This window comes from Phyllobates terribilis, unplaced genomic scaffold (assembly GCF_046119375.1).
Source record: "Phyllobates terribilis strain yellow unplaced genomic scaffold, ASM4611937v1 Scaffold_1__5_contigs__length_1240528914, whole genome shotgun sequence".
In the NCBI taxonomy this organism is placed as follows: domain Eukaryota; kingdom Metazoa; phylum Chordata; class Amphibia; order Anura; family Dendrobatidae; genus Phyllobates; species Phyllobates terribilis.
The window spans coordinates 316,506,421-316,533,345 of record NW_027362761.1 but is presented as its reverse complement, the minus strand read 5'-3'; the positions used below and the strand labels follow the sequence as shown (position 1 = coordinate 316,533,345).

General features: G+C 41.3%; 1 protein-coding gene across 1 annotated transcript; it reads left to right on the top strand.

Annotated features, from left to right (window-relative positions):
* The first annotated feature begins 22 nt into the window (after positions 1-22).
* On the top strand, positions 23-26,925 carry UFD1 (ubiquitin recognition factor in ER associated degradation 1). Its single transcript, XM_073675244.1, has 12 exons — positions 23-178; positions 6,275-6,407; positions 11,384-11,416; positions 13,029-13,150; positions 17,125-17,255; positions 17,447-17,519; positions 18,278-18,346; positions 20,694-20,759; positions 20,922-20,969; positions 21,113-21,201; positions 24,857-24,938; positions 26,034-26,925. Exons 1-12 carry the CDS (start codon positions 176-178, stop codon positions 26,106-26,108), a joined length of 924 nt encoding a protein of 307 aa, XP_073531345.1. The 5' UTR covers positions 23-175; the 3' UTR covers positions 26,109-26,925.

Below are 26,925 nucleotides of genomic sequence, written 5' to 3'. Positions count from 1 at the left end.
CCCGGTGCGGTGCTTGATGGTTATTGTAGTTTTTCAGCTCCGTACACATCGGTGCTGCTTCTGCGCTTTTCTGTGCATTGACTAGACTCCAATAGGGACACTTCCGGGAAGGAAGAGTGACTCAGGCAGGCTGTACGAAAGGTCCTGAGCTGCTTAGGTGACAACAGACGACAACATGGTAAGAAACGCAACTTCTGTGGGTATCAGAAGGAGAGCGCCCCATATGGAAATGATGGGCAAGTAGCTGACATGTCTGCTCAGTGCCCGGTTCCTGCCCTGCACCTGGCTGCACAGCTAATGATGCCGCTCTGTATTGCCCCTGGGTGTTATCTGAATTGTCCACCATATTAACTATGGGCTTCATAACTGATCACTTTCAGTAGTGTAGCTGGCAGGTGTTGGGCTGACAGTAGTCCCCCTCCCCAGATGGATGCAGCACTAGGCCCCTAATAGTGGCTCCTGCAGTCAGTGCCATGGACTTTGTAAGGACTGATAGGGCACATTATGGGCCCTGGTCCATTCAAACTCCCCCAGCAGCAGTCTGGAGTGGGGGCTGGGGTCTCACTGGTTGGATCCCCACTAATCTGACGTTTATTACCTACACAATTGGGGATGTACGGCTCTGATTGGAATGCGTTAGATAGGGGGAAGGGGAAGTAGGAGAAGTGTGGATATATAGAAAAATTTAAAATTCATAACCTTTATTAATTTATTAAATCTTAAAATACAAAATATCTAATGCATCTATAGATGCATATAAGGTAACCATCTATTAGAGTATAAAGATGGTACCCACTAATAAGTCTGGCTAGATGCAGTGTAGGGCAAATTAGGGACACCTCTGTCCAGTCCCTCTAATATAGGACCGAGGAAATATGTAAATGATATCCCCATATATTGGAATAGCTTCAGTGCTAATATCAGGTGGAGCAGTTATGCAATTCAAAGAATAGGAAAATTAATTGTTATCTTTGCAAATTATTCCACTATCATGTATAAATCTGCTTAATCTCATTCCCCCCTACACTATCAAATAGCTCAGATACATTCCCTGACGCGCGTTTCGCATCTGAGCTATTTGATAGTGTAGGGGGGAATGAGATTAAGCCCTAGGAATATGCACACAATTGCGGTACTCGGACCAGGGAGAACCGCATCAGTACCCCAAGCTGCAGCGGACAACAGACAGTCCAGGTCTGCAGTGATCAGCTGTTGTAGCCGGCATGCATGCACGTGTGCAGCGAGAGAGCAAGGAGACAGTGTATCGCTCCTCACTGCAGCGATCAGCTGTTTGAAGCCGGGACGCTGAGCACATGTGCTGGGAGTGAGATAGGGGACAACAGACTGCCCCTCACCCCAGTGATTAGCTGTTCAGCCAGGCACGCTGAACATTAGTGTGATCATTAGTACCTGACATGTGAGGAGTCGCTCGGCACAGCGGGCTGCTCTTCACTGTCATAAGATTTATGATCGCTTGGCAGTGAGGTTTTCCTCCTGCCATAGATTTCAAGTGGTGCCGACTCAGTTATTACAAGCACTAATACACACACACAGTGCACTTTATTATGGACTACTGCGGTATTGGGCAGAGTTAGTGATTATAGCTGACATCTATTACTACCATAATATTACAAACCGCTAGACTAATGTCATCTCATTTTTATGGGATAATTAGGGGGTGTACAGTTGTGTCCCAAGGCAGATTTATACATGATAGTGGAATAATTTGCAAAGATAACAATTAATTTTCCTATTCTTTGAATTGCATAACTGCTCCACCTGATATTAGCATTGAAGCTATTCCAATATATGGGGATATCATTTACATATTTCCTCGGTCCTATATTAGAGGGACTGGACAGAGGTGTCCCTAATTTGCCCTACACTGCATCTAGCCAGACTTATTAGTGGGTACCATCTTTATACTCTAATAGATGGTTACCTTATATGCATCTATAGATGCATTAGATATTTTGTATTTTAAGATTTAATAAATTAATAAAGGTTATGAATTTTAAATTTTTCTATATATCCACACTTCTCCTACTTCCCCTTCCCCCTATCTAACATGATTATTTTTGGTGGTGTACACCTGTGGATATAGATCTGATGAGAATAGACCATCTTCTTGACTGATTGGAATGTGGGATGGCACTCAGGATCAGTATAATGCTGTAAATACAAAGCTGCTCATCTGGTTATGTAGATTAGCTGTTATCAATACCAGAGTAATGTGTGTGTGTGTGTATAATATATACAGATATATAATATATTCACACATGTTTTGACATTTTTTAGGAACAAACAAAATTAATGTCAAAAATGGATTTGTTGTATAACTGATGCAAAGGGATCCCATTGATGATTATTATTATAGAGTCTATTTGGGTTCCATTAGGTCTGTTTTTCAAACCGAAGGAAAAGTTCTACATGATGCACTTTTTCTTCCATTCTAAAAAGCTAACATAACAGAATCCAAACAGATTCCATAATGATCAATGGGGCCGCTCTGCTGATGTTTGCGACAGTTATACAGTGGATCTGTTTTTTTACACTAATTTCATTTGTCATGTTGCTAAAACTAAAGCAGATAAACAGAATGTCACAACACATCTGAATCATGTAATAAAAAAAAAAAAAAACTATCCCATAATAAGCGCAAACATCACCTGTATGTTTGAGGAAGGATGTAAAGCTAAAAAATATGAACGCTCTATATTCACATCTTGTTAAAAGATTCCCCATCCAATGGATCTATCTTTAACTGATACAATTGGATGCTTAAAGGATCCTATTTCATTCAGATGCTAGAGGTTTAGATCAGATTTACTGTGTCAAATACCGGTACTTTGATATATATCCTAACTCCAGACCAAAAAAAAATCAACAGCCAATACTCAATTGAGACATCCCCCCAATGCTCTTGTGGTCACCGATGGCTTTCTTTTTTTTTTTTTTACCTTGTCCAGTAGCAATACATAAATGTAACCACTGCAACCAGTCCCTGCAGTCTTGTGCCATATGTACAACTGTCACAACAGGGAGACTACCCCTTTAAATAGCTATTGGCAAAAAAAAAAAAAAATTATATACAGTACAGACCAAAAGTTTGGACACACCTTCTCATTTAAAGGTTTTTCTGTATTTTCATGACTTTGAAAATTGTACATTCACACTGAAGGCATCAAAACTATGAATTAACACATGTGGAATTATATACTTAACAAAAAAGGGTGAAACAACTGAAAATATGTCTTATATTCTAGGTTCTTCAAAGTAGCCACCTTTTGCTTTGATGACTGCTTTGCACACTCTTGGCATTCTCTTGATGAGCTTCAAGAGGTAGTTACTGGAAATGGTTTTCACTTCACAGGTGTGCCCTGTCAGGTTTAATAAGTGGTATTTCTTGCCTTATAAATGGGGTTGGGACCATCAGTTGTGTTGTGCAGAAGTCTTGTGGATACACAGCTGATAGTCCTACTGAATAGACTGTTAGAATTTGTATAATGGCAAGAAAAAAGCAGCTAAGTAAAGAAAAACGAGTCGCTATCATTACTTTAAGAAATGAAGGTCAGTCAGTCCGAAAAATTGGGCAAACTTTGAAAGTGTCCCCAAGTGCAGTTGCAAAAAACATCAAGCGCTACAAAGAAACTGGCTCACATGAGGACCGCCCCAGGAAAGGAAGACCAAGAGTCACCTCTGCTTCTGAGGATAAGTTTATCCGAGTCACCAGCCTCAGTAATCGCAGGTTAACAGCAGCTCAGATTAGAGACCAGGTCAATGCCACGCAGAGTTCTAGCAGCAGACACATCTCTAAAACAATTGTTAAGAAGAGACTTTGAGCAGCAGGCCTTCATGGTAAAATAGCTGCTAGGAAACCACTGCTAAGGACAGGCAACAAGCAGAAGAGACTTGTTTGGGCTAAAGAACACAAGGAATGGACATTAGACCAGTGAAAATCTGTGCTTTGGTCTGATAAGTCCAAATTTGAGATCTTAGGTTCCAACCACCGGGTCTTTGTGCGACGCAGAAAAGGTGAACGGATGGACTCTACATGCCTGGTTCCCACAGTGAAGCATGGAGGAGGAAGAGGTGTGATGGTGTGGGGGTGCTTTGCTGGTGACACTGTTGGGGATTTATTCAAAATTGAAGGCATGCTGAACCAGCATGGCTACCACAGCATCTTGCAGCGGCATGCTATTCCATCCGGTTTGCGTTTAGTTGGACCATAATTTATTTTTCAACAGGAAAATGACCTCAAACACACCTCCAGGCTGTGTAAGGGCTATTTGACCAAGAGGGAGAGTGATGGGGTGCTACGCCAGATGACCTGGCCTCCACAGTCACCAGACCTGAACCCAATCGAGATGGTTTGGGGTGAGCTGGACCGCAGAGTGAAGGCAAAAGGGCCAACAAGTGCTAAGCATCTCTGGGAACTCCTTCAAGATTGTTGGAAGACCATTTCCGGTGACTACCTCTTGAAGCTCATCAAGAGTGTGCAAAGCAGTCATCAAAGCAAAAGGTGACTACTTTGAAGAACCTAGAATATAAGACATATTTTCAGTTGTTTCACACTTTTTTGTTAAGTATATAATTCCACATGTGTTAATTCATAGTTTTGATGCCTTCAGTGTGAATGTACAATTTTCATAGTCATGAAAATACAGAAAAATCTTTAAATGAGGTGTGTCCAAACTTTTGGTCTGTACTGTGTATATAATATATATACTGTATATCTCTTTATCTATCTCAAAAGGGTGGAGCTCTGACTAATGGTATTTTCCAGCAGAAAATGTTGAAATGATTGAGGAAATAAGAGGTTTTCTCTAGGATATGCCATCACTTGCTAATAGGTGGCGTTCTGACCATCGATCCTGAGATAGGCGCTGTGCTGCAGGGCTGGTGACCCATAGTGGTGCGCAGGGAAGAACTTCTAAAACTGCACTCTAAGGGCCCCGTCACACTTAGCGACGCTGCAACGATCCCGACAATGATACGACCTGTCAGAGATCGTTGCTGCGTCGCTATGTGGTCGCTGGTGAGCTGTCAAACAGGCAGGCTCACCAGCGATCAGGGGAGCAGCGACATCTTTCCACGATGTCCTGCTCCCGTTACCAGCCTGCTGAAGCAGGAGCAGGCTGGTAACCATGGTAAACATCGGGTTACTAGGGGCACACGCGCACCTAGTAACCCGTTGTTTATCATGGTTACCACTCTGCTACAGTGAGCGGGAGGTTACCGCTCACCGTAGCAGAGTGGTAACCATGATAAACAATGGGTTACTAGGTGCGCGTGTGCCCCTAGTAACCCGATGTTTATCATGGTTACCAGCCTGATCGCTGCTCCCGCTGGTCACACACAGCGATGTGTGCTGACCAGCGGGAGGGCAACGACCAAAAAATGGTCCAGGACACTTTGCAGCGATCAGCGACCTCACAGCTGGGGCCTGATCGCTGCAAAGTGTCACACATAGCGACATCGCTGGTGAGGTTGCTGTTGCGTCACCAAAACCGTGACACAGCAGCGATCTCTCTATGTGAGACGGGGGCTTAAGGCCTGCATTGTTAGGGTCAGTTGGCATCCCTGGAGTGCAGTTATCTTATCTTTTTCTTCAAAAATTATAAAAAAGCTGACAGGTCTGCATTGAGCAGCACCATGGAAATGTAGTTATTTTATGACCCAAACTTGACAATCTCATAAATGCCTTTGAGGTTAGGGTCAAACCAGCGTATTTTCTCTCATCCAAGTGAACCGGACCGATTATGCTATCACACTTTGATCAAACTGTGATCATAGTGTGATCCAATTTTCTCAGATGAGTACAAGATGAGGGAAAAAAAATAAATTTCTCTATTCTGTCTGTCAGACTGCACTCATATGTCATCCGAGTGCTGTCCAATGCTTTCAACTGACTCCTTGACTTGCATGGCTGAGTATGATCAGAATATCAGTTGGAAATTGAACATGTTTTTTTTTTTTCGTCGGACAGGTTCTCCAAGGAAAGCATTGGACTTTTACACGGCCCTATAGACTAACATTGGTCCGAGTAGAATCTGATGTTTTGTCGGACCACACTCAGACTTAAAATACAGTGATCTACATAAGTCCTGAGGCTGGGGAGTTCGGGTCTGGAGACCCACGTACATTGTGGTCCATATTCCGACTGTGAAACCGGTCTAACAATGGCTACTTGCTTTCTTAGATTCATAGAATTATATGTTTATTTTTGTGAGCGTATCATGCCATATTAATTTTTTTCTTGTTTCTTTTTCAGTTTTCATTTAACATGTTTGACCATCCAATACCTCGGGTTTTTCAGAACCGATTTTCCACACAGTACCGCTGCTATTCTGTATCCATGCTGGCTGGGCCGAATGACCGCTCTGATGTAGAAAAAGGAGGGAAAAGTATGTTACCGGAGCACTATTATGGATTGTGTCGGTAGTGCGTTAAATGTGTGTGATTTTGTGTGCAGTGGGACCTAAGGACGGTAACCAGCTGGCACGCTACTCCTGGATTTTGGAGAATATTTTCCACCACTTCCGTCGCTCGTTTACTGATTTTTTTTTCTTCTTTTCTTCTCCTCTGGAATGATAAATTGCTGTTTATCGTTGGTAATGTCTACACACTGTATGGCTCCCTCTCTTCTGATCTTTTCACTCACTCCCTCCAGGGGATGGCAACGTATTTTTAAAAGGGTATTCCCATTAACCAATGTTATTGGAGTGATGCTGTGATAGGGGGTTTCAGAGGTACCATTTGCATCGTAGTCTTGGTACCCAAGAGGGCCCAAATGCCGCTCTCCTACAGACTATTATGTTACACCAATAGTATAAATGTCATATTGTAGGCAACAGCACTTTCTACAGATTTGGCATTGGGGACAAGAATCCTCTTATTATGGCGTATCATTTGTATATGCCATAACATAAGTAATGTAGGAGTCTTACTGTTGGAGTGAGTTGTGGTTGTGTTGTAGCTACCTCTATACTCTCTATGAATTCTATGTTTTCATGTATCAGGACATAAAACGAGTAAAACACATCAGGTCCTTGCATGTACTTTATCTAAGATTGGAAGGTCTTAAAATTAACAACACATGACAAATTATTGCACTGCGTCAGTATTTATTGCACAAAAAATAAGCCAAAATGCAGAAGCAGCGTGTGACCAGGAATTACAAGCTTGTAGAATTACCTTCAGCAGCAATACCGTCACTCAGAAAACTATGACTTCCAGTTATCAGTCTCTCATGGTTCTGGAGGAATTTTTGCTCGCTCTTCTTTACAATGTTACTTTCTTTTATTGGGGTTTGTGGACATTTGTTTATGCGCAGCTCTTAATCTCCCGCCATTGCATTTCAGTTGGATTGAGGTCTGTACTTTGACTCCAACATTGCAACACTTTGATCTTTTTATTTTTCAGCCATTCTGTTGTAGTTTTGCTGGTGTGCTTGGGATCATTGTATTTTTTTGTATGACCCAGTTTCGGCCAAGCTTTAGATTTTGGATAGATGCTCTTATATTTGACTCTGGAATACTTTTGGTGAGCAGAGGAGTTTATGGTCGACTCAATGACTTCAAGGTGCCAAAGCCCTGTGGCTGCAAAACATACCCAAATCATAATAATAATAATAATCATCATCATCATCTTGCACCACTGGGCTTCACTGCTGGTTTGTGCTTACAGGCTGTGTTTTGGTTCTTGTCAGACATCGCACAAGGAGTTGTGTCCAAACATCTCCACCTTGGTCTTGTGTGTCCAAAGGACATTATTTCAGAAGTCTTATGGATTGTTCAGATGCAACTTTGCTAAAATTAGTCATGCTGTCATATTCTTTTAAGAAAGGAGAGGCTTTCTCCTGGCAACCCTTCCAAACAAGCCATACTTGTTCAGGTTTTTTTTCTAATTGTATTGTTATGATCTTAAACATTTTTTTTTTTTTTAAATCAGATATTTTTTATTAAAAAAAACTTTTTATAACATTATACATAAACAACAGTGAGGCATCACTAAACTAGCAGTGCCTCTCAAGACCCACCCGTTCCCCTTCCCCCCACCCATAACAGCCCCAAGAACCATATGGCAAAAGCAAATTTTTGTTACAGACTGTATACCATCATATAGCTTATCCGACTGTTAAAGCATTAATAGTTTGATCCATGGGTACAGAGCTTAATATCTGATAATCAGTAATTAGTTATACAGAATATGAGAGACCACAACATTTCAAACTCAAGTGATATTTAAAATAGACATAATTTGATAACCATGAAACATATTCCATTTACCCCAGATTTTATCAAATTTACGTATAGCCTTCCGCTTTTTGTACACTCCCTCTTCTAATCTCAATAAAAGACGCATTCTATCCCAAAATTCCTGGAGCCTGAGAGGGGAGGGATCCAACCAATGTGCAGCTATAAGCTTTCTGACCTGGTATAGAGTCCTCTTAACAGCTATTATTTCATCCTCTTCACATCCTATTATTTCTACAAGGCCTAATACACACACTTTAGGATATAGGGGTAAATTACACTCAAACACATCATTAATGTATTGCACACACTCATTCCAGAATACAGCGACCTTTCTACATGTCCACATCATATGCATAAGATCTGCTCCTTCCTCTCCACATTTTGGACACACACTGTCATTCCTTACCCCAATGCGCTGTAGAAATTTGGGGGTTCTATATACCCTATGTAATAAGTACAACTGTGAAAGTCTATGTGCCTCACATGTAGATAGTATCGGAACGCTCCCCACCACATCTTCCCATTCTTCCGAGGTTATAGTACCAATGTCGCGTTCCCACCTCTCCTTAACATTTAAGGGTCTGTCCCACTGAAATTGCTGCATAAGTATCCCGTAAATTCTGGAAATCAATCCCTTCCCACCTCTATGGCATAATAATGTGTTAAACAGTAGATGATGTTGAATTTTACTTTGCATATGTCGCGGCTGTACAAACCATGCATGCCTCATTTGGAGATAAAAGTAGAAACTAGTTTGTGGAATACAATATTCTTCTTTTATCTGTTGGAACGATTTAAATATTTCCCCCTCTAATATTTGCGCCACATTAGTTATTCCCAATTTTTCCCATATTCCGAATCCTTTCAATTTATGGATCTCTGGAAGGCCCACATTATGCCACAACGGGGTAAACTGGGTAAAGCCTTTTATTCCCAACAACAATTTGATTTTCTGCCACGTTTTCCCCATAAGTGTTAGGGTCGGGAGGTGTCTCCTAGCATCCCACCCCGAGGTTCCTGTTTCTAGAAAGGAGGTAATTGGCAGATTGTGTGAGAGTAGACGTATCAGTTTATCTAGGTTCCCCTGGATTAACCAGAGCTGTTGCATTTGAGAAGCTAGAAAATATATCCATGGATTAGGTGTGGCTAGTCCCCCCTGATCTTTGGGCCTTTGAAGTGTATCCAAACTGATTCTGGCCACCCCTTTTTTCCAGATCAATTCCCAAAACAGTGCCTGAAATTTATAAAATATTCTCATGGGGATCCAAACCGGTGAATTATGAAGGATATATAATAATTGGGGCATTAACACCATTTTAATTAAGTTAGTTCGACCTACCATTGATAGGGGAAGTTTGCTCCAAGTATTGGCCTTTTGTTGAAATTTAGTAAGCAGTTCAAGTAAATTTAAAGGAATATAATCTCCGATAGATGTGGTCACTCTAACTCCGAGATATTTAAATTCTCGCACCACCTTCAAGCAAGTACTCCCTACCCTAGTATTCTGAGACAAACCATCAACCGGCATAAGAACTGATTTGTCCCAATTAATCCGTAAGCCAGAATGATCTCCAAACTCCCTTATTAAATTCATAGCTGTCATCCGAGATTGCTCCGTGTCACCCAAAAACAATAGAAGGTCGTCAGCATATAGGGCCACCCGCTCCTCCAGTGTTTTGTAGCGGAAACCCTGAATTTCACTGCTGGAACGAAGCTTAACAGCCAATGGCTCCATAGCCAGGGCGAACAGTAGGGGAGACAACGGGCAGCCCTGACGCGTGCCCCTGCCCATTTCAATGCTACCAGAAAGATTACCATTAATTCTAATCCGAGCTACCGGATTGTTATATAGAAGCCGTACCCAGGCCCGAAATCCAGTACCGAACCATCTTAAACATTTTAAGGCCCCGTCACACTTAGCGACGCTGCAACGATCCCGACAACGATATGACCTGTCAGGGATCGTTGCTGCGTCGCTATGTGGTCGCTGGTGAGCTGTCAAACAGGCAGGCTCACCAACGATCAGGGGAGCAGGACATCGTGGAAAGAATCTTTCCACGATGCCCTGCTCCTGGTTACCAGCCTGCTGCTGAAGCAGGAGCAGGCTGGTAACCATGGTAAACATCGGATTACTAGGGGCACACGCGCACCTAGTAACCCGTTGTTTACCATGGTTACCACTCTGCTACAGTGAGCTGGAGGTTACCGCTCACTGTAGCAGAGTGGTAACCATGGTAAACAACGGGTTACTAGGTGTGTGTGTGCCCCTAGTAACCCGATGTTTATCATGGTTACCAGCCTGATCGCTGGTCACAGACAGCGATGTGTGCTGACCAGCGGGAGGGCAACGACCAAAAAATGGTCCAGGACACTTTGCAGCGATCAGCGACCTCACAGCAGGGGCCTGATCGCTGCAAAGTGTCACACATAGCGACATCGCTGGTGAGGTCGCTGTTGCGTCACCAAAACCGTGACACAGCAGCGATCTCGCTAGCGATCTCGCTGTGTGAGATGGGGGCTTTACATGCTGAGGCCTTTTAGATTTTGAGCTCTAGCTCTTTTTTTATTTATTTATTTTTTCAGTTTCTCTGAGAATTGCACGGTCTAAGCTTGAAGTGAATTTGCTGGGACTCTCACTCCAGGGAAGACTGACAGTTGTCTTCAGTGTTCTCCATTTGTGAATAATCTTACTCCTTGTAGCATTGTGGACTTCAAATTGTATGGAAATGGCCTTGTAACCCTCCACAGATTGATGGCAGCAACAACTGCTTCTCTAAACTCATCACCAGATTTTTTTATTTTTTTTTTAATTATGTCCTGATACATAAACCCAAAGAGTTTAACGAGGGTATACTTAGTTTTTCTTATGACTGTGTGTACAAATATATATTTTTCTTTGTCCATTCATTTTTATATTAAATTGTTTTTGCTTCTTGTAATTATTGGATAGCTTTATATGAATTATGGATGCACAAGAGGAATATTGAAAGTAAATTGGAAGGTTACGGGATCTGTACAACTCATTAGATGCTCTGTCAGTTTGCTATTGTGTAGTTTATAATTTATGGTTCGCACAGGTAGCCGAAATGAGTCTTAATTATTAGTGTATTTTTATTTTTCAGTTATCATGCCTCCATCTGCTCTGGATCAATTAAGTAAGTGTATTTCCCAAGTGATGGTAACGTAAGACTGCCTTCACACCTGCTTTTTATAATTCCGTCTAATTCATGCACAGGACAAATCCTTCACATACCAGATTCAAAAGGCACAGAAGGACCCCTATTGGCTAAAATGGGATCCATCTGATCACCATTATGGTGCCTTTTATTGTACCTGAAAGATTGTATTCTTAGTGCAAGCTGCTATATCTAAATATTAGGTAATACATAATATACAGAATTTCTATGAACCAAGACCATAAGTGAAATATCTTCTTGTGAAATTATTTACATTACTTCGTGGGCTCTGTTCACACCAATATTTTGCAGTTTTATTTCTCTTTCTTGTCTTAGGAATAGAGAATTGTAATTCATGTAGAGGACAGATGTATTGACTTTTGTAGGGTCTGTTTGGTGTGTGGTATTTTACCAGGTCTAAAAAAAAAAACCTAAAGCTGCACGATTTTTCTGGTAAAAATACTGCACACTTTAATACATCACATCAATTACAATCTGTATCTGGTGCCAATTGCAACCATTATTTCATTTATATAGCACCATTATAAAGCACCATTAATTCACTTATATAGCACCATTAATTCCACAGCGCTTTACAGAGATTTATGGGCACTGTCCCCATTAGGGCTCACAATCTAGATTCCCTATCAGTATGTCTTTGGAGTGTGGGAGGAAACCGGAGAACCTGGAGGAAACCCACACAAACACGGGGAGAACATACAGACTCCTTGCAGATCTTGTCCTTGGTGCGATTTGAACCCAGGACCCCAGCGCTGCAAGGCTGCAGTGCTAACCACTGAGCCACCGTGCTGCCCTGTTATGTAACAGATCCATCCTTTTACATGTGTTCCATTTCTATGTTTTTAGAACAAATCTGTGAAATGTGAACAGAGCCAAACATGTAATGTAAATCCAATATTTGATTTTGAAAATTGGTAAAAAAGAAATGTAGTTCACTTATACTTTTGGATTATACGTATGCTCTTTATTATGTGTTGCCTACTATTTTTCTTTCATTTTTTTGCTACCATGTATAGCCTGCCTATACACTTGATTACAGAATATTCAATATCCCATTGTAATCTGAATCTCTTCCCACATTGAAGACTTTTATTGTGGTTTATTTGCTTATAGTTTGTTCTGTACTCCCTGTAATAGAAATACACTCAGACTTTCTGGTGGTCTTGTGTTATATTCTGCAACTAATCAGAACAAGCAGAGCTAGGCTCTGTTCACATCAGCGTTTTTAAGGAGATGAGCAGGAGCACAAAGTGACACAAATAATGACCGTGCCCAATCCCATACATGCTGGACATCGGCGGTGCTAGATAGACCTCAGTGACTTTCTTTGGGGTCTGTCATGTTTCTGTCATTTTACTGGAAAAATAGTGGAACTGAATCTCCAACACAGATATGAATAGAGATTTAGCAGCAAGTGGGGTGAATTTTTTTATTTTATTTTTTTGAGTATTTTCATTTAACACTTTGTAGTTTTTGCTTTATATGCAGGCACACTGATGATTCCATTTTTTTAATTCTAATTGCATTAACCACAAAAGTTTAGATGATAGTTAATGTCTTTTGTCTCCAGGCAGATTAAATATCACTTACCCAATGCTCTTCAAGCTAACCAACAAAAATTCTGATCGGATGACACATTGTGGTGTTCTTGAGTTTGTAGCAGATGAGGGTATTTGTTATCTCCCACATTGGGTAAGTGAACACTATAAATGTCTTTTACAGAACAATGCTTTTCTTAAAAGGGTTCTCTGGGCTCAGTGTTAAAGTCTGCAGTGATTCTATGCTACGCTGTGAGGATCCTCCGGGAGCGGGTAGACGTGTGACTGCACGTATGCGTTTTACATACATGCGGTCATGTGCTGACTAGACGTGTCCAGCCTCACTCAATATAAGTGAGTTGAGCGAGGCCGGACAAGTCTAGTCGGAATGTGGCCAGAAGTATACAAATCGCATACTTGTGGTCATATGAATGCCCACTCCCAACATCGGCATTGGAGTATCCTCACAGCGCATGCTCTAAGGATTCACAAGTGTGCAGTTACATAGAAAGACTGCAGACTTGAGCCCCAAGTCTGGACAAACACTTTTAATATAGTAAAGGGAATCTGTCAGCAGGTTTTTGCTATGAAATCTGAGAGCAACATGATGTAGAGGCTGAGGCCCTGATCCCATTATTGTCACTTACTAGGCCATGTGTTGCTGTTTCAATAAAATTTGTATTTTATCAGTAGCAGATTATCACTACAGGACTAGGTGTCTCCTGCCTTCTAGTCAACTGCTCTGTGTATCTCCACCCCGACTCAGACTGATCAGCATCTTTCTGTCAATATACACAGAAAGCTGCCAATCAATGGTGTAGGTGGAGTTATACAGAGCTCAGCATTCATAGCACTGCAAGATCTACAGCAGTGAAAAGTGTGATTATATCAAAATGACAGTATGACCAGCGTTATATTCGGCGTCCTCTGTATTTTTCATTTGCAGCGGAACTTCCAAGTGGAAGCTGCCTGAACAATGGTCAGGTCACTGCGTTTAATTGCTGAAGGCACCAGAAGTGGTTAAAAAATACTGAACATGTGCATGGCAAGTCGTTTTCACATTGCAGTGCATATGCTCATTTTTCAACATTATTTATTTTTATATGCATTTTTTTTCACAAGAATTTTGCAGCAGACCTGCCTAGAAAAGACGTGCACATACCTTTAACCTCTTCCTGACTTTTGATGTAAGTTTACGTCAGTCTGGAAGGGATGCCTGCAAATTTACGTCACATCGGCCTAAATTTACCACTAACATGAAGTACAATGTGTCGTGAAAAAAAACAATCTGAGAGCCAGTGGGATCCATAGAAGCGTTCCAGAGTTATTATCACATAATGTGACGCTGGTCAGAATTGTAAAATTTGGCCTGGTCATTTGGATCATTGGATCATTTGGATAAATATGGATCACGGCACTCCTGGAGTAGATGCACAAGTAGGGTCCAAAACCAATGATATACACTGCTCAAAGAAATAAAGGGAACACTCAAATAACACATCCTAGATCTGAATGAATGAAATATTCTCATTGAATACTTTGTTCTGTACAAAGTTGAATGTGCTGACAACAAAATCACACAAAAATCATCAATGGAAATCAAATTTATTAACCAATGGAGGCCTGGATTTGGAGTCACCCCCAAAATTAAAGTGGAAAACGCACTACAGGCTGATCCAACTTTGATGTAATGTCCTTAAAACAAGTCAAAATGAGGCTCAGTATTGTGTGTGGCCTCCACGTGCCTGTATGACCTCCCTACAACGCCTGGGCATGCTCCTGATGAGGTTGCGAATGGTCTCCCGTGGGATCTCCTCCCAGACCTGGACTAAAGCATCTGCCAACTCCTGGACAGTCTGTGGTGCAACGTGACGTTGGTGGATGGAGCGAGACATGATGTCCCAGATGTGCTCAATCGGATTCAGGTCTGGGGAACAGGCGTGCCAGTCCGTAGCTTCAATGCCTTCATCTTGCAGGAACTGCTGACACGCTCCAGCCACATGAGGTCTGGCATTGTCCTGCATTAGGAGGAACCCAGGGCCAACCGCACCAGCATATGGTCTCACAAGGGATCTGAGGATCTCATCTCGGTACCTAATGGCAGTCAGGCTACCTCTGGCGAGCACATGGAGGGCTGTGCGGCCCTCCAAAGAAATGCCACCCCACACCATTACTGACCCACTGCCAAACCGGTCATGCTGAAGGATGTTGCAGGCAGTAGATCGCTCTCCACAGCGTCTCCAGACTCTGTCACGTCTGTCACATGTGCTCAGTGTGAACCTGCTTTCATCTGTGAAGGGCACAGGGCGCCAGTGGCGACTTTGTCAATCCTGGTGTTCTGTGGCAAGTGCCAAGCATCCAGCACGGTGTTTGGCTGTGAGCACAACCCCCATCTGTGGACGTCGAGCCCTCTTACTACCCTCATGGAGTCGGTTTCTAACCGTTTGTGCAGACACATGCACATTTGTGGCCTGCTGGAGGTCATTTTGCAGGGCTCTGGCAGTGCTCCTCCTGTTCCTCCTTGCACAAAGGCGGAGGTAGCGGTCCTGCTGCTGGGTTGTTGCCCTCCTACGGCCCCCTCCACATCTGGTGTACTGGCCTGTCTCCTAGTAGCGCCTCCAGCCTCTGGACACTACGCTGATAGACACAGCAAACCTTCTTGCCACAGCTCGCATTGATGTGCCATCTTGGATGATCTGCACTACCTGAGCAACTTCTGTGGGTTGTAGAGTCCGTCTCATGCTACCACAAGTGTGAAAGCACAACCAACATTCAAAAGTGACCAAAACATCAGCCAGAAAGCATTGGTACTGAGATGTGGTCTGTGGTCCCCACCTGCAGAACCACTTCTTTATTGAGTGTGTCTTGATAATTGCCAATAATTTCCATCTATTGTCTATTCCATTTGCACAACAGCATGTGCAATTGATTGTCAATCAGTGTTGCTTCCTAAGTGGATAGTTTGATTTCACAGAAGTTTTATTTACTTGGCGTTCTATTCTGTTTGTGTTCCCTTTATTTTTTTGAGCAGTGTATGATGTAGAAACTTGGCACTCACAATTAGAAAATCTATTAAGCATATTTATCTTTGGAGACACACGAGTAGAGAAATAAAGTAGACGTTTCGGTCATAAACAGGACCTTCATCAGTGTACTCCCAGTCCTGGAGAGAAAAAAAAAAGTATAGTGGTATAAGTGAACACGGTATCCACACAGCAACAAACGGTGGATACTGTGTTCACTTATACCACTATACCTTTTTTGTCTCTCCAGGACTGGGAGTACACTGATGAAGGTCCTGTTTATGACCGAAATGTCTACTTTATTTCTCTACTTGTGTGACTGCAAATACAATTAAAAAATGTATTAAGCATAGTTATGAGTGCCAAGTTTCTACATTATATATGAAGGTGGTGTGAAGGGGTTAAAGTGTTGTCTAAAACAGTTTCCTATATTATCAGGATTATGCTTAAGCAGCAGCTTTCTCATTATATTGTATTACACATCGGCATTCGGACAGAGCTCCCATTGACCTGTATAGGAGCCGTTATCAACGAAGTTTGAATCTCATATTTTCACAAGATCTCTTGATCGTGGAATTTGCGTAAGGCCGGTTTCACACGTCCGACATTCCCAGCCCAAGTACAAACTACTGAGTCCACTCCAGCAGCGGATCTCCTGACCTAAACTCAACAGGCCCGAAATTACATAGCTGAGGCTGTAAAGTTCAAGTCTGGAGACTCTCAGCCATCCGGACATCGCACTCGTGCTCGGACTGTGAATGTCGGATGTGTGAAACCAGTCTAAGGAATATCTAATAATTAAGCATCTTCACTAAAGCTGACTGATCAAGGGACATCATTAATGATAATATTTTTTTCATGTTGGGACACCCCTGAAGGCGTTCCATCTGTGGTGTATGTAGTTTTTCGGACAGCTAGCAGTTTTAATGCTGACTCCTTTGTTTTCAATCTTTATATACCTGGGTATAAATGGGCCCTGGCTGGGTAAAAAAAAAACACTAAAAATTCATTTTTGAAAAAGAAATGCTAATTCCAATATATGGATGTGAAGAAAGGTTTTCATCATTCATGACATATAAGCCTGCTGATTTACTGTTCCTCACAGATGATGCAAAATTTGCTTTTGGAAGAGGGAGGTCTTGTGCAAGTGGAAAGCGTCAACCTTCAAGTCGCCACATATTCCAAATTCCAACCCCAGAGCCCAGATTTCCTAGACATCACAAATCCCAAAGCAGTGTATCCTTCCTTTGTGTTGGTGTGAATACATTTTAGATGCCAGGCTATTAGCTTATTCATTTTATTTTTTTCTTTTCTTCAAGTACAATAAAACATCAGTTATGTGTTGTAAGCAGCTCCTAAATTAGTACTCTTCTTTTACTATAACGTACATTGTGTTTTTCTCTGACCTTCCATAACTTTACAATCAGATTGGAGAATGCATTGAGGAACTTTGCTTGTTTGACCACAGGAGATGTAATTGCTATTAACTACAATGAGAAGGTAATGTTAAATCATGGGCTGCTGTTTGAAGAAAAACTTTGTCAAATATTTATTACGTTTCCATTGGAAGGGATTCTCTTACAATATGTTTTTATACTTGTTTTGCTGCAAAACGTGACATTTTGCAGATTTTGACATGTGTATAGATTTTCAATAGTGTGGGGATGAGCTTTCCTGATCTTATCCGCTTTGCTCATTTTAAAATTTCTGCCGCTTTTTCCTCCCAGAACTCTGGATCAAAAATTTTTAGCATATTTGCTTTATGTGCACATAGCCAGTGGTGGTGCAGTTTTATTACATAATTAATAATCATTAAGCTCTCTGTCGCTCGCTTTTGCTCTCGCTCGCTTGCTTTTGCTCTCGCTCGCTTGCTTTTGCTCTCGCTCGCTTGCTTTTGCTCTCGCTCGCTTGCTTTTGCTCTCGCTCGCTTGCTTTTGCTCTCGCTCGCTTGCTTTTGCTCTCGCTCGCTTGCTTTTGCTCTCGCTCGCTTGCTTTCGCTCTCGCTCGCTTGCTTTTGCTCTCGCTCTCTTGATAGTCTCTGTTTTAATTATAGCTACTGTGCAGTTAAATGCAATCACCTGTTTGCTGTCATCAGCTATTCAGGTGGGGGAGATACTAACTATAACTCGTCTTGTAAAAAGAAGTAAGTTTCATGTTTTAGGACTTAAAACATTTTTGAACTCTTGCACACAATCTGTTTGTGTTATTAAGGTGAACTCAATTGCTTTGCTTTACACTTATAACTAATCTGATTACAGATTTATGAACTTCGCGTCATGGAGACAAAGCCAGACAAAGCTGTATCCATTATCGAGTGTGACATGAATGTAAGTTTGATGTAGTAAAAAATGTATATCCTTCCTCACTGTACAAGCTCTAAAACTGTTAGACAAATGTCAAATGTGTTATCAGAAAATAACTTATTTAAATCAGATTTTTGTGTTACATGTATTTAAAAAATAAATAGCATTTTCTTTCCCCATATATATTCATCCAGAGACAGGATTGCAATGACCGATAACACCGCTATATATACAGGATCCAGCAATCACAATGTGTGATGTCACAGCTGCCCCTGTTCGCCTCCCTTCACAATGACCATTGCACACGCTCATTAGATGCTTCTTTACAAAGATTGGGTTAGTCAGTCTATTTTGAAAATTGCAATATTTCTAATATTCATTTTTTGATAGAGATATGGAAAAAAAAGCAATGCCAAAAATTTGTAAAAAAAAAAAAAATACATGTAACACATCTGATTTAAACAATAGGTCATTTTCTGATGAGACATTATCTTTAATATATTAAAGGGTTCTTTACCAATTGATGTGGTCTAATAGTAATGTATATATATATATATATATATTCATATATAGTACAGCTCATATTTAAACCTGACCTGTCTTGGAAATATCACCCCCTCAACACCAAATTATGCCCCCTTCCCTTTTTAGGCTCTTTTTACCTCCCATTGTTATTGGACACACCCTCTAGTAGTGCCAAACACCTAGGTCAAGCATGCGCAATGAGTAGATCTTAGGCCACACATGAGTGTGTCTGGTTCGAATGATGATCATTTCCACACGTACTGGAGACACTGACACACGTAGACCCATTCATTATCTGCGCACATGTCAGTGTGTTTCCACGGACCGTTTGTCCGTGCGCAAAACACGTTGACATGTCCGTTTTTTACCTGCTGCACGGACCCCAAAACGTCCCACACTGATGATACACGAATGACATCCGTGTGACACGTACCGGCGCCTGGGAATCAACGGTACAGTTAGCGCTGGTCCCAAGCACCGGTTGCTGATTGCTGCCCTCATCATTGTCCCCTGTCGGCACTGTGATCAGCACCAGCAGGGGACAATATTGAGAGTATCAGTCTGCCACAGTGTCCAACTGTAAAAATAAGAATAAAATTAAAAAAATCCTTATACTCACCTGTTCTAAGTGTTCCCCGCTATAATCCATGTGAGCGCTCACGCCGGGGAGAATGACTCCTGGAGCGAGCGGGCCCCAGACCTCTGAGCTCACAGAGCGGTGTCCTGTCACTCACTGAGCTCAGCAGAGGTCTGGGGCTTTCTTGCTGCAGGAGTACGTGTTTGTAATGGCCCCTTCTGGGTCATTACAAACCTATATATTAAAGGGGTTGTCTGCTACTCCAATAACCCCCTTTTCAAACACTGTTTTCTCCTTATAAAATACAACCTATACTCCCCTCTTGTGTCGGCGTCGTTCCTGCGGTGTCTGCATTGGCTCTCCCAGGGCTCACTTGACATTGTCACGCTATCCCTGCAGCCAATTAGCTTCCGCTTCACTCTCTCCTCCTTTGGACGTAACTGATATTCGGAGGAAGTCAAACCTGCAGCTGCTCTCACTTCTCCCAAATGTCTGATTTGTCCGAAGGAGGGGAGAGTGAGGCAGCTGCTGATTGGCCGCAGGGATCGCACATCATAACTATGACTCGGGAGAAGCCATGCCAACACCACTGGAACCACACGGGTAAGTATTGGTGTTAAGGGGGGAACATAGTAGTTGAGAAGTGGTTGTTTGAGTAGTGGACAACCCATTTAACCACTTCACAACATATTACATACAGTTACGTCATACGTCGTGTTCTCTGCCTTTGATGTGGGCTGGGCTTGCGAGGCCGTATCTTTCCCGGCAGATAATGGCTGACTTATTCAGCTATTAGGTGTATCTTAACAGCCTCGGGTAGAGCGGTTTTCCACTAGCGGATGATAAAATGTCAAATGCCGCTGTCAATCTCTGACAGCGGCATTTAACACACGCCAGTGGGGAGGGTGCTTGTCATTCCACTCACCCATCGGCACGCCCATGATGTTATCGCGCTGCACCAATGGGTTGTCATGACAGCCGGGGGTCTGCTGAAGACCCCTATGCCTGTCATACTTTTGTGAAAATCAGCGTTTAGCTGGCATTCATAGGAGACCATAGTAGATAAAATATCTACTGTGCATGGATCCAGCATTTGGCACAGAAGGGCACACTACAGTAATAATGGTATATGCACCTCTGACTCGGAAACACCTTCTCGCATCAAGATCAATAGAATATTTTCACGTCATGAGTATTAATGACAGCGTATTGCAATGGTATTTTTATTACAGAACATACTATTGATATTTTGGATTTATAAAATTTCAGGTGGATTTTGATGCCCCACTAGGCTATAAAGAACCAGAAAGACACACTCAACATGAAGAGCCAACGGTAACAAAAAAAAAAATAAATCTGTCTTTGCCTTGCTTAGTATTTTGCATCCTTTACTACTGTATTTAACCTAATTATATTTAGCCTATATACTAAGATGAAATCGCTGAACAGAACGCATCCCATGTGCCATATTTTACTGAATGCTTGACTTCCTCCTAGGATGTTGAACCAGATCACAGTGAATATGCAACAGACATAGGATTCAGGGTAAGTCACGGCCAATTGTGTAAATAGTATGGATTATTAGAGTTTCATTATACTTGCATAATATCTTGACTTTTATATGGCAGCCAATATTTCCGTTCACAATATTTGCATTTGCTGTATTGTTGCATTTCTTTCATATGCAGGCGTTCTCAGGATCTGGCAACAGATTGGATGGGAAGAAAAAGGGGATTGATCCCAGCCCTTCTCCTTTAAAACCAGAAGATATTCGGAGGTCAGTGTCTCACAGTTTATTGAAGCAAATGCCAACAACTTGAAAAAGTGCATGTGTGATTATATTTTTATTATATATATATACAGTACAGACCAAAAGTTTGGACACACCTTCTCATTTAAAGATTTTTCTGTATTTTCATGACTATGAAAATTGTACATTCACACTGAAGGCATCAAAACTATGAATTAACACATGTGGAATTATATACTTAACAAAAAAGTGTGAAACAACTGAAAATATGTCTTATATTCTAGGTTCCTCAAAGTAGCCACCTTTTGCTTTGATGACTGCTTTGCACACTCTTGGCATTTTCTTGATGAGCTTCATGAGGTAGTCACCAAAAATGGTCTTCCAACAATCTTGAAGGAGTTCCCAGAGATGCTTAGCACTTGGCACTTTTGCCTTCACTCTGCGGTCCAGCTCACCCCAAACCATCTCGATTGGGTTCAGGTCTGGTGACTGTGGAGGCCAGGTCATCTGGCATAGCACCCCATCACTCTCCTTCTTGGTTAAATAGCTCTTACACAGCCTGGAGGTGTGTTTGGGGTCATTGTCCTGTTGAAAAATAAATGATGGTCCAACTAAACGCAAACTGGATGGAATAGCATGCCGCTGCAAGATGCTGTGGTAGCCATGCTGGTTCAGTATGCCTTCAATTTTGAATAAATCCCCAACAGTGTCACCAGCAAAGCACCCCCACACCATCACACCTCCTCCTCCATGCTTCACGGTGGGAACCAGGCTTGTAGAGTCCATCCGTTCACCTTTTCGGCGTCGCACAAAGACAGTGGTTGGAACCAAAGATCTCAAATTTGGACTCATCAGACCAAAGCACAGATTTCCACTGGTCTAATGTCCATTCCTTGTGTTCTTTAGCCCAAACAAGTCTCTTCTGCATGTTGTCTGTCCTTAGCAGTGGTTTTCTAGCAGCTATTTTACCATGAAGGCCTGCTGCACAAAGTCTCCTCTTAACAGTTGTTGTAGAGATGTGTCTGCTGCTAGAACTCTGTGTGGCATTAACCTGGTCTCTAATCTGAGCTGCTGTTAACCTGCGATTTATGAGGCTGGTGACTCGGATAAACTTATCCTCAGAAGCAGAGGTGACTCTTGGTCTTCCTTTCCTGGGGCGGTCCTCGTGTGAGCCAGTTTCTTTGTAGCACTTGATGGTTTTTGCAACTGCACTTGGGGACACTTTCAAAGTTTTCCCAATTTTTCAGACTGACTGACCTTAATTTCTTAAAGCAATGATGGCCACTCGTTTTTCTTTACTTAGAATTTGTATTATGGCAAGAAAAAAGCAGCTAACAGTCTATTCAGTACGCCTATCAGCTGTGTATCCACCAGACTTCTGCACAACACAACTGACGGTCCCAACCCCATTTATAAGGAAAGAAATCCCACTTATTAAACCTGAAAGGGCACACCTGTGAAGTGAAAACCATTTCTGGTGACTACCTCTTGAAGCTCATCAAGAGAATGCCAAGAGTGTGCAAAGCAGTCATCAAAGCAAAAGGTGGCTACTTTGAAGAACCAAGAATATAAGACATATTTTCAGTTGTTTCACACTTTTTTGTTAAGTATATAACTCCACATGTGTTAATTCATAGTTTTGATGCCTTCAGTGTGAATGTACAATTTTCATAGTCATGAAAATACAGAAAAATCTTTAAATGAGAAGGTGTGTCCAAACTTTTGGTCTGTACTGTATATATATATATATACAGTACAGACCAAAAGTTTGGACACACCTTCTCATTTAAAGATTCTTTTGTATTTTCATCACTATGAAAATTGTACATTCTCACTGAAGGCATCAAAACTATGAATTAACACATGTGGAATTATATACTTAACAAAAAAGTGTGAAACAACTGAAAATATGACTTATATTCTAGGTTCTTCAAAGTAGCCACCTTTTGCTTTGATGACTGCTTTGCACACTCTTGGCATTCTCTTGATGAGCTTCAAGAGGTAGTCACCGGAAATGGTCTTCCAACAATCTTGAGGGAGTTCCCAGAGATGCTTAGCACTTGTTGGTCCTTTTGCCTTCACTCTGTGGTCCAGCTCACCCCATACCATCTCGATTGGGTTCAGGTCTGGTGACTGTGGAGGCCAGGTCATCTGACGTAGCACCCCGTCACTCTCCTTCTTGGTCAAATAGCCCTTACACAGCCTGGAGGTGTGTTTGGGGTCATTGTCCTGTTGAAAAATAAATGATGGTCCAACTAAACGCAAACCAGATGGAATAGCATGCCGCTGCAAGAAGCTGTGGTAGCCATGCTGGTTCAGTATGCCTTCAATTTTGAATAAATCCCCAACAGTGTCACCAGCAAAGCACCCCCACACCATCACACCTCCTCCTCCATGCTTCACGGTGGAAACCAGGCATGTAGAGTCCATCCGTTCACCTTTTCTGCGTCGCACAAAGACACGGTGGTTGGAACCAAAGATCTCAAAGTTGGACTCATCAGACCAAAGCACAAATTTCCACTGGTCTAATGTCCTTCCTTGTGTTCTTTAGCCCAAACAAGTCTCTTCTGCTTGTTGTCTGTCCTTAGCAGTGGTTTCCTAGCAGCTATTTTACCATGAAGGCCTGCTGCACAAAGTCTCCTCTTAACAGTTGTTGTAGAGATGTGTCTGCTGCTAGAACTCTGTGTGGCATTGACCTGGTCTCTAATCTGAGCTGCTGTTAATCTGAGATTTCTGAGGCTGGTGATTCGGATAAACTTATCCTCAGAAGCAGAAATGACTCTTGGTCTTCCTTTCCTGGGGCGGTCTTCATGTGAGACAGTTTCTTTGTAGCGCTTGATGGTTTTTGCAACTGCACTTGGGGACACTTTCAAAGTTTTCTCAATTTTTCTCACTGACTTAGCTTCATTTCTTAAAGTACTGATGGCCACTCGTTTTTCTTTACTTAGCTGCTTTTTTCTTGCCATAATGCAAATTCTAGCAGTCTATTCAGTAGGACTATCAGCTGTGTATCCACCTGACTTCTGCACAACACAACTGATGGTCCCAACCCCATTTATAAGGCAAGAAATCCCACTTATTAAACCTGACATGGCACACCTGTAAAGTGAAAACCATTTCCAGTGACTACCTCTTAAAGCTCATCAAGAGAATGCCAAGAGTGTGCAAAGCAGTCATCAAAGCAAAAGGTGGCTACTTTGAAGAACCTAGAATATAAGACATATTTTCAGTTGTTTCACACTTTTTTTTGTTAAATATACAATTCCACATGTGTTAATTAATAGTTTTGATGCCTTCAGTGTGAATGTACAATTTTCATAGTCATGAAAATACAGAAAAATCTTTAAATGAGAAGGTGTGTCCAAACTTTTGGTCTGTACTGTATATATGTATATATATATATATATATATATATATATATATATATATATATATATATATATATATATATATATATATATATATATATATATATATGTATATACGCACATTCTTGTGGTGCCAAAAGTTGTTGTTTTCATATACACTGACAGACAAATAGTATGTTGTGTAACTCTTTTGGCCTATAAAATTGCAGCGATGGGGAAAAAAAAAAAAAGATCCCGAAATTTATAGATGTACAGCTATTAATGTCCTCGAGTTGCTTATAATTCTAAGATGTACAGTACTTATCTTGTTGCAGAGGAATTCCAAACTATGACTTCAAGATTGGCACAATTACTTTTATTAGAAATTCACGGCCACAAGCAAAGAAGGTAGAAGAAGTAAGTATGTGTTAAAGTACCCCACAATACCTGGTAGTGCCATGTTAGAAGGTACAAAGGGGGTCCCATTTAATATAAATAATGTTTTAGACAATGTAGAAATTAAACTTTCTCCAAAATGTTAACATACTTTCAATATCTCACTCGTTTCAAGTTGTTTGCTTGCTCTCGATAAATGATAACATTCTTTATATTCAAAGGCAGCAAACACTGGGTAAACTGGAGTCATTGTGCATATCTGTCCTCATAGAGTAGAGCAAAATGATGATCACACATGACTTGTAGCATTACTTATAGGTAGTAACTTGGCATGTGGACAGGATATGCCATTAATGCCCTATATATTCAGGAGTCATCGGTGGAACTTGCCTATATCTTAAGAACAAGGCTCTGTTAGGATTGAAGAGGTGGCCACACATATAGTTACAATGGTTGAAAAATGTCCATCAAGTTCAACCGGGTGATGGTGAATAATAAAGGGAAGGAGTATATATTCTGTACAACCATAATGCATAATCTGAGCCACCCTAAAAGAGGTAATTTTTCCCTCCTTATCCCAATTGTCAATCCTTTGGACTAAACATTTCACAAAAGAACGTTACACATTTGCATAAGCATTTCTCTTATTTTCTTCAAAGAAAGCATCGAAACCTTTTTTTAAACGATTGATGGTTCCTGCTGTGACCAGCTCCTGAGGTAGACCATTCCAAGTGCCCTTTTTGTCTTTTCAGTGGATTTTACATGAAACCGCTTTTGACCATACTTTTTATATGAGTCATTTATGTCTTCTACAAGTTAATTATTTCCCCCCTTTAGATGCCTTTTCTCAAAATGTGTGACTTTCTCCATTCATTTCTATGAACAGTTTGAAAATTGCAAGAAGTGTTTTCTCTGCCATTTTTGGTGAGACATATTGGACCTTAATTCCAATAAACGTCACAGATGGGACAACTCTTTTTTAAAAAGGATAAATTGTGTAGTGCTTAAATTTTTTTTTTGTGCTGATATTAATTGCTTTAAATGCTCAGAAAACTTCAGAGGTGGGTTTTCTTCTGACCTTTTGTGGTAATTTTTGTTTTGTTTCTTTGTATATAGGATGATTCTGTCAATCGCTTTATTGCATTCTCTGGAGAAGGACAGTCCCTGCGGAAAAAGGGCAGGAAGCCCTAGAGTGACTGTGCAAGTAAAAAATAAAAATGATGGAACTTATTTGGTTGATTTTCTCACTCGACAAGAAGAAATACAATCAACACACTTCTTTTGGAGTGTTATTACTTACAAGCCTCAGGATGGTGCAGAGGCGGAGGTTCTGAAAAACCAGACAATCTACTCATTCTAATAACCTGACATCAGTGTTTCCTAGATTGGCTGCATATGAAAGAATCCCAGAATATAGCAAGCTATTGATACGAGACACTCAAAGGATATGTAGATTCTCAATAAAAGCTTCGTGATCTAATGTCTACATAAATTACCACTCATTTGTTGAGCTTTTTTGTTCTGTTTCCTGCATTTATAGCTGTAAACTTGCGTTTTTTTTCAGGAAAGTGCAGAGTAGAAAATAACTTATTTCCATATTGCACAGTTTTGGCATATCCAAGAGATATGGCTGGGCACTCTTCCCACCTCTGGGATCCTCCTCTATTGGAAAAGTGGGAGCTTTTGCATTCCTTATACGCTTCAATGGATAGGTATACATTCATGCCTACAGCCCTCAGAACTGAGGTTTATAGGCATTACAGAAAGAGTCAAAGCTTTGGATATTCTTGCAAACTATCCTAAGCAAAAGCCACCGTTTTACTCATGGTACCCAATCATATCGCTTGTTACATTTTGAAACCTGGTTTTGGAAAAATAAAAACCAGTGTCTGATTGGTAGATAAGTGTTGATGCATAAGTAGCGTTTTCTTTGACTATACATGTATACACAAAACTAACACGGTAATAGATGCAGCTTTTCTTTGTAATAAACTGCTCAATACTGCTA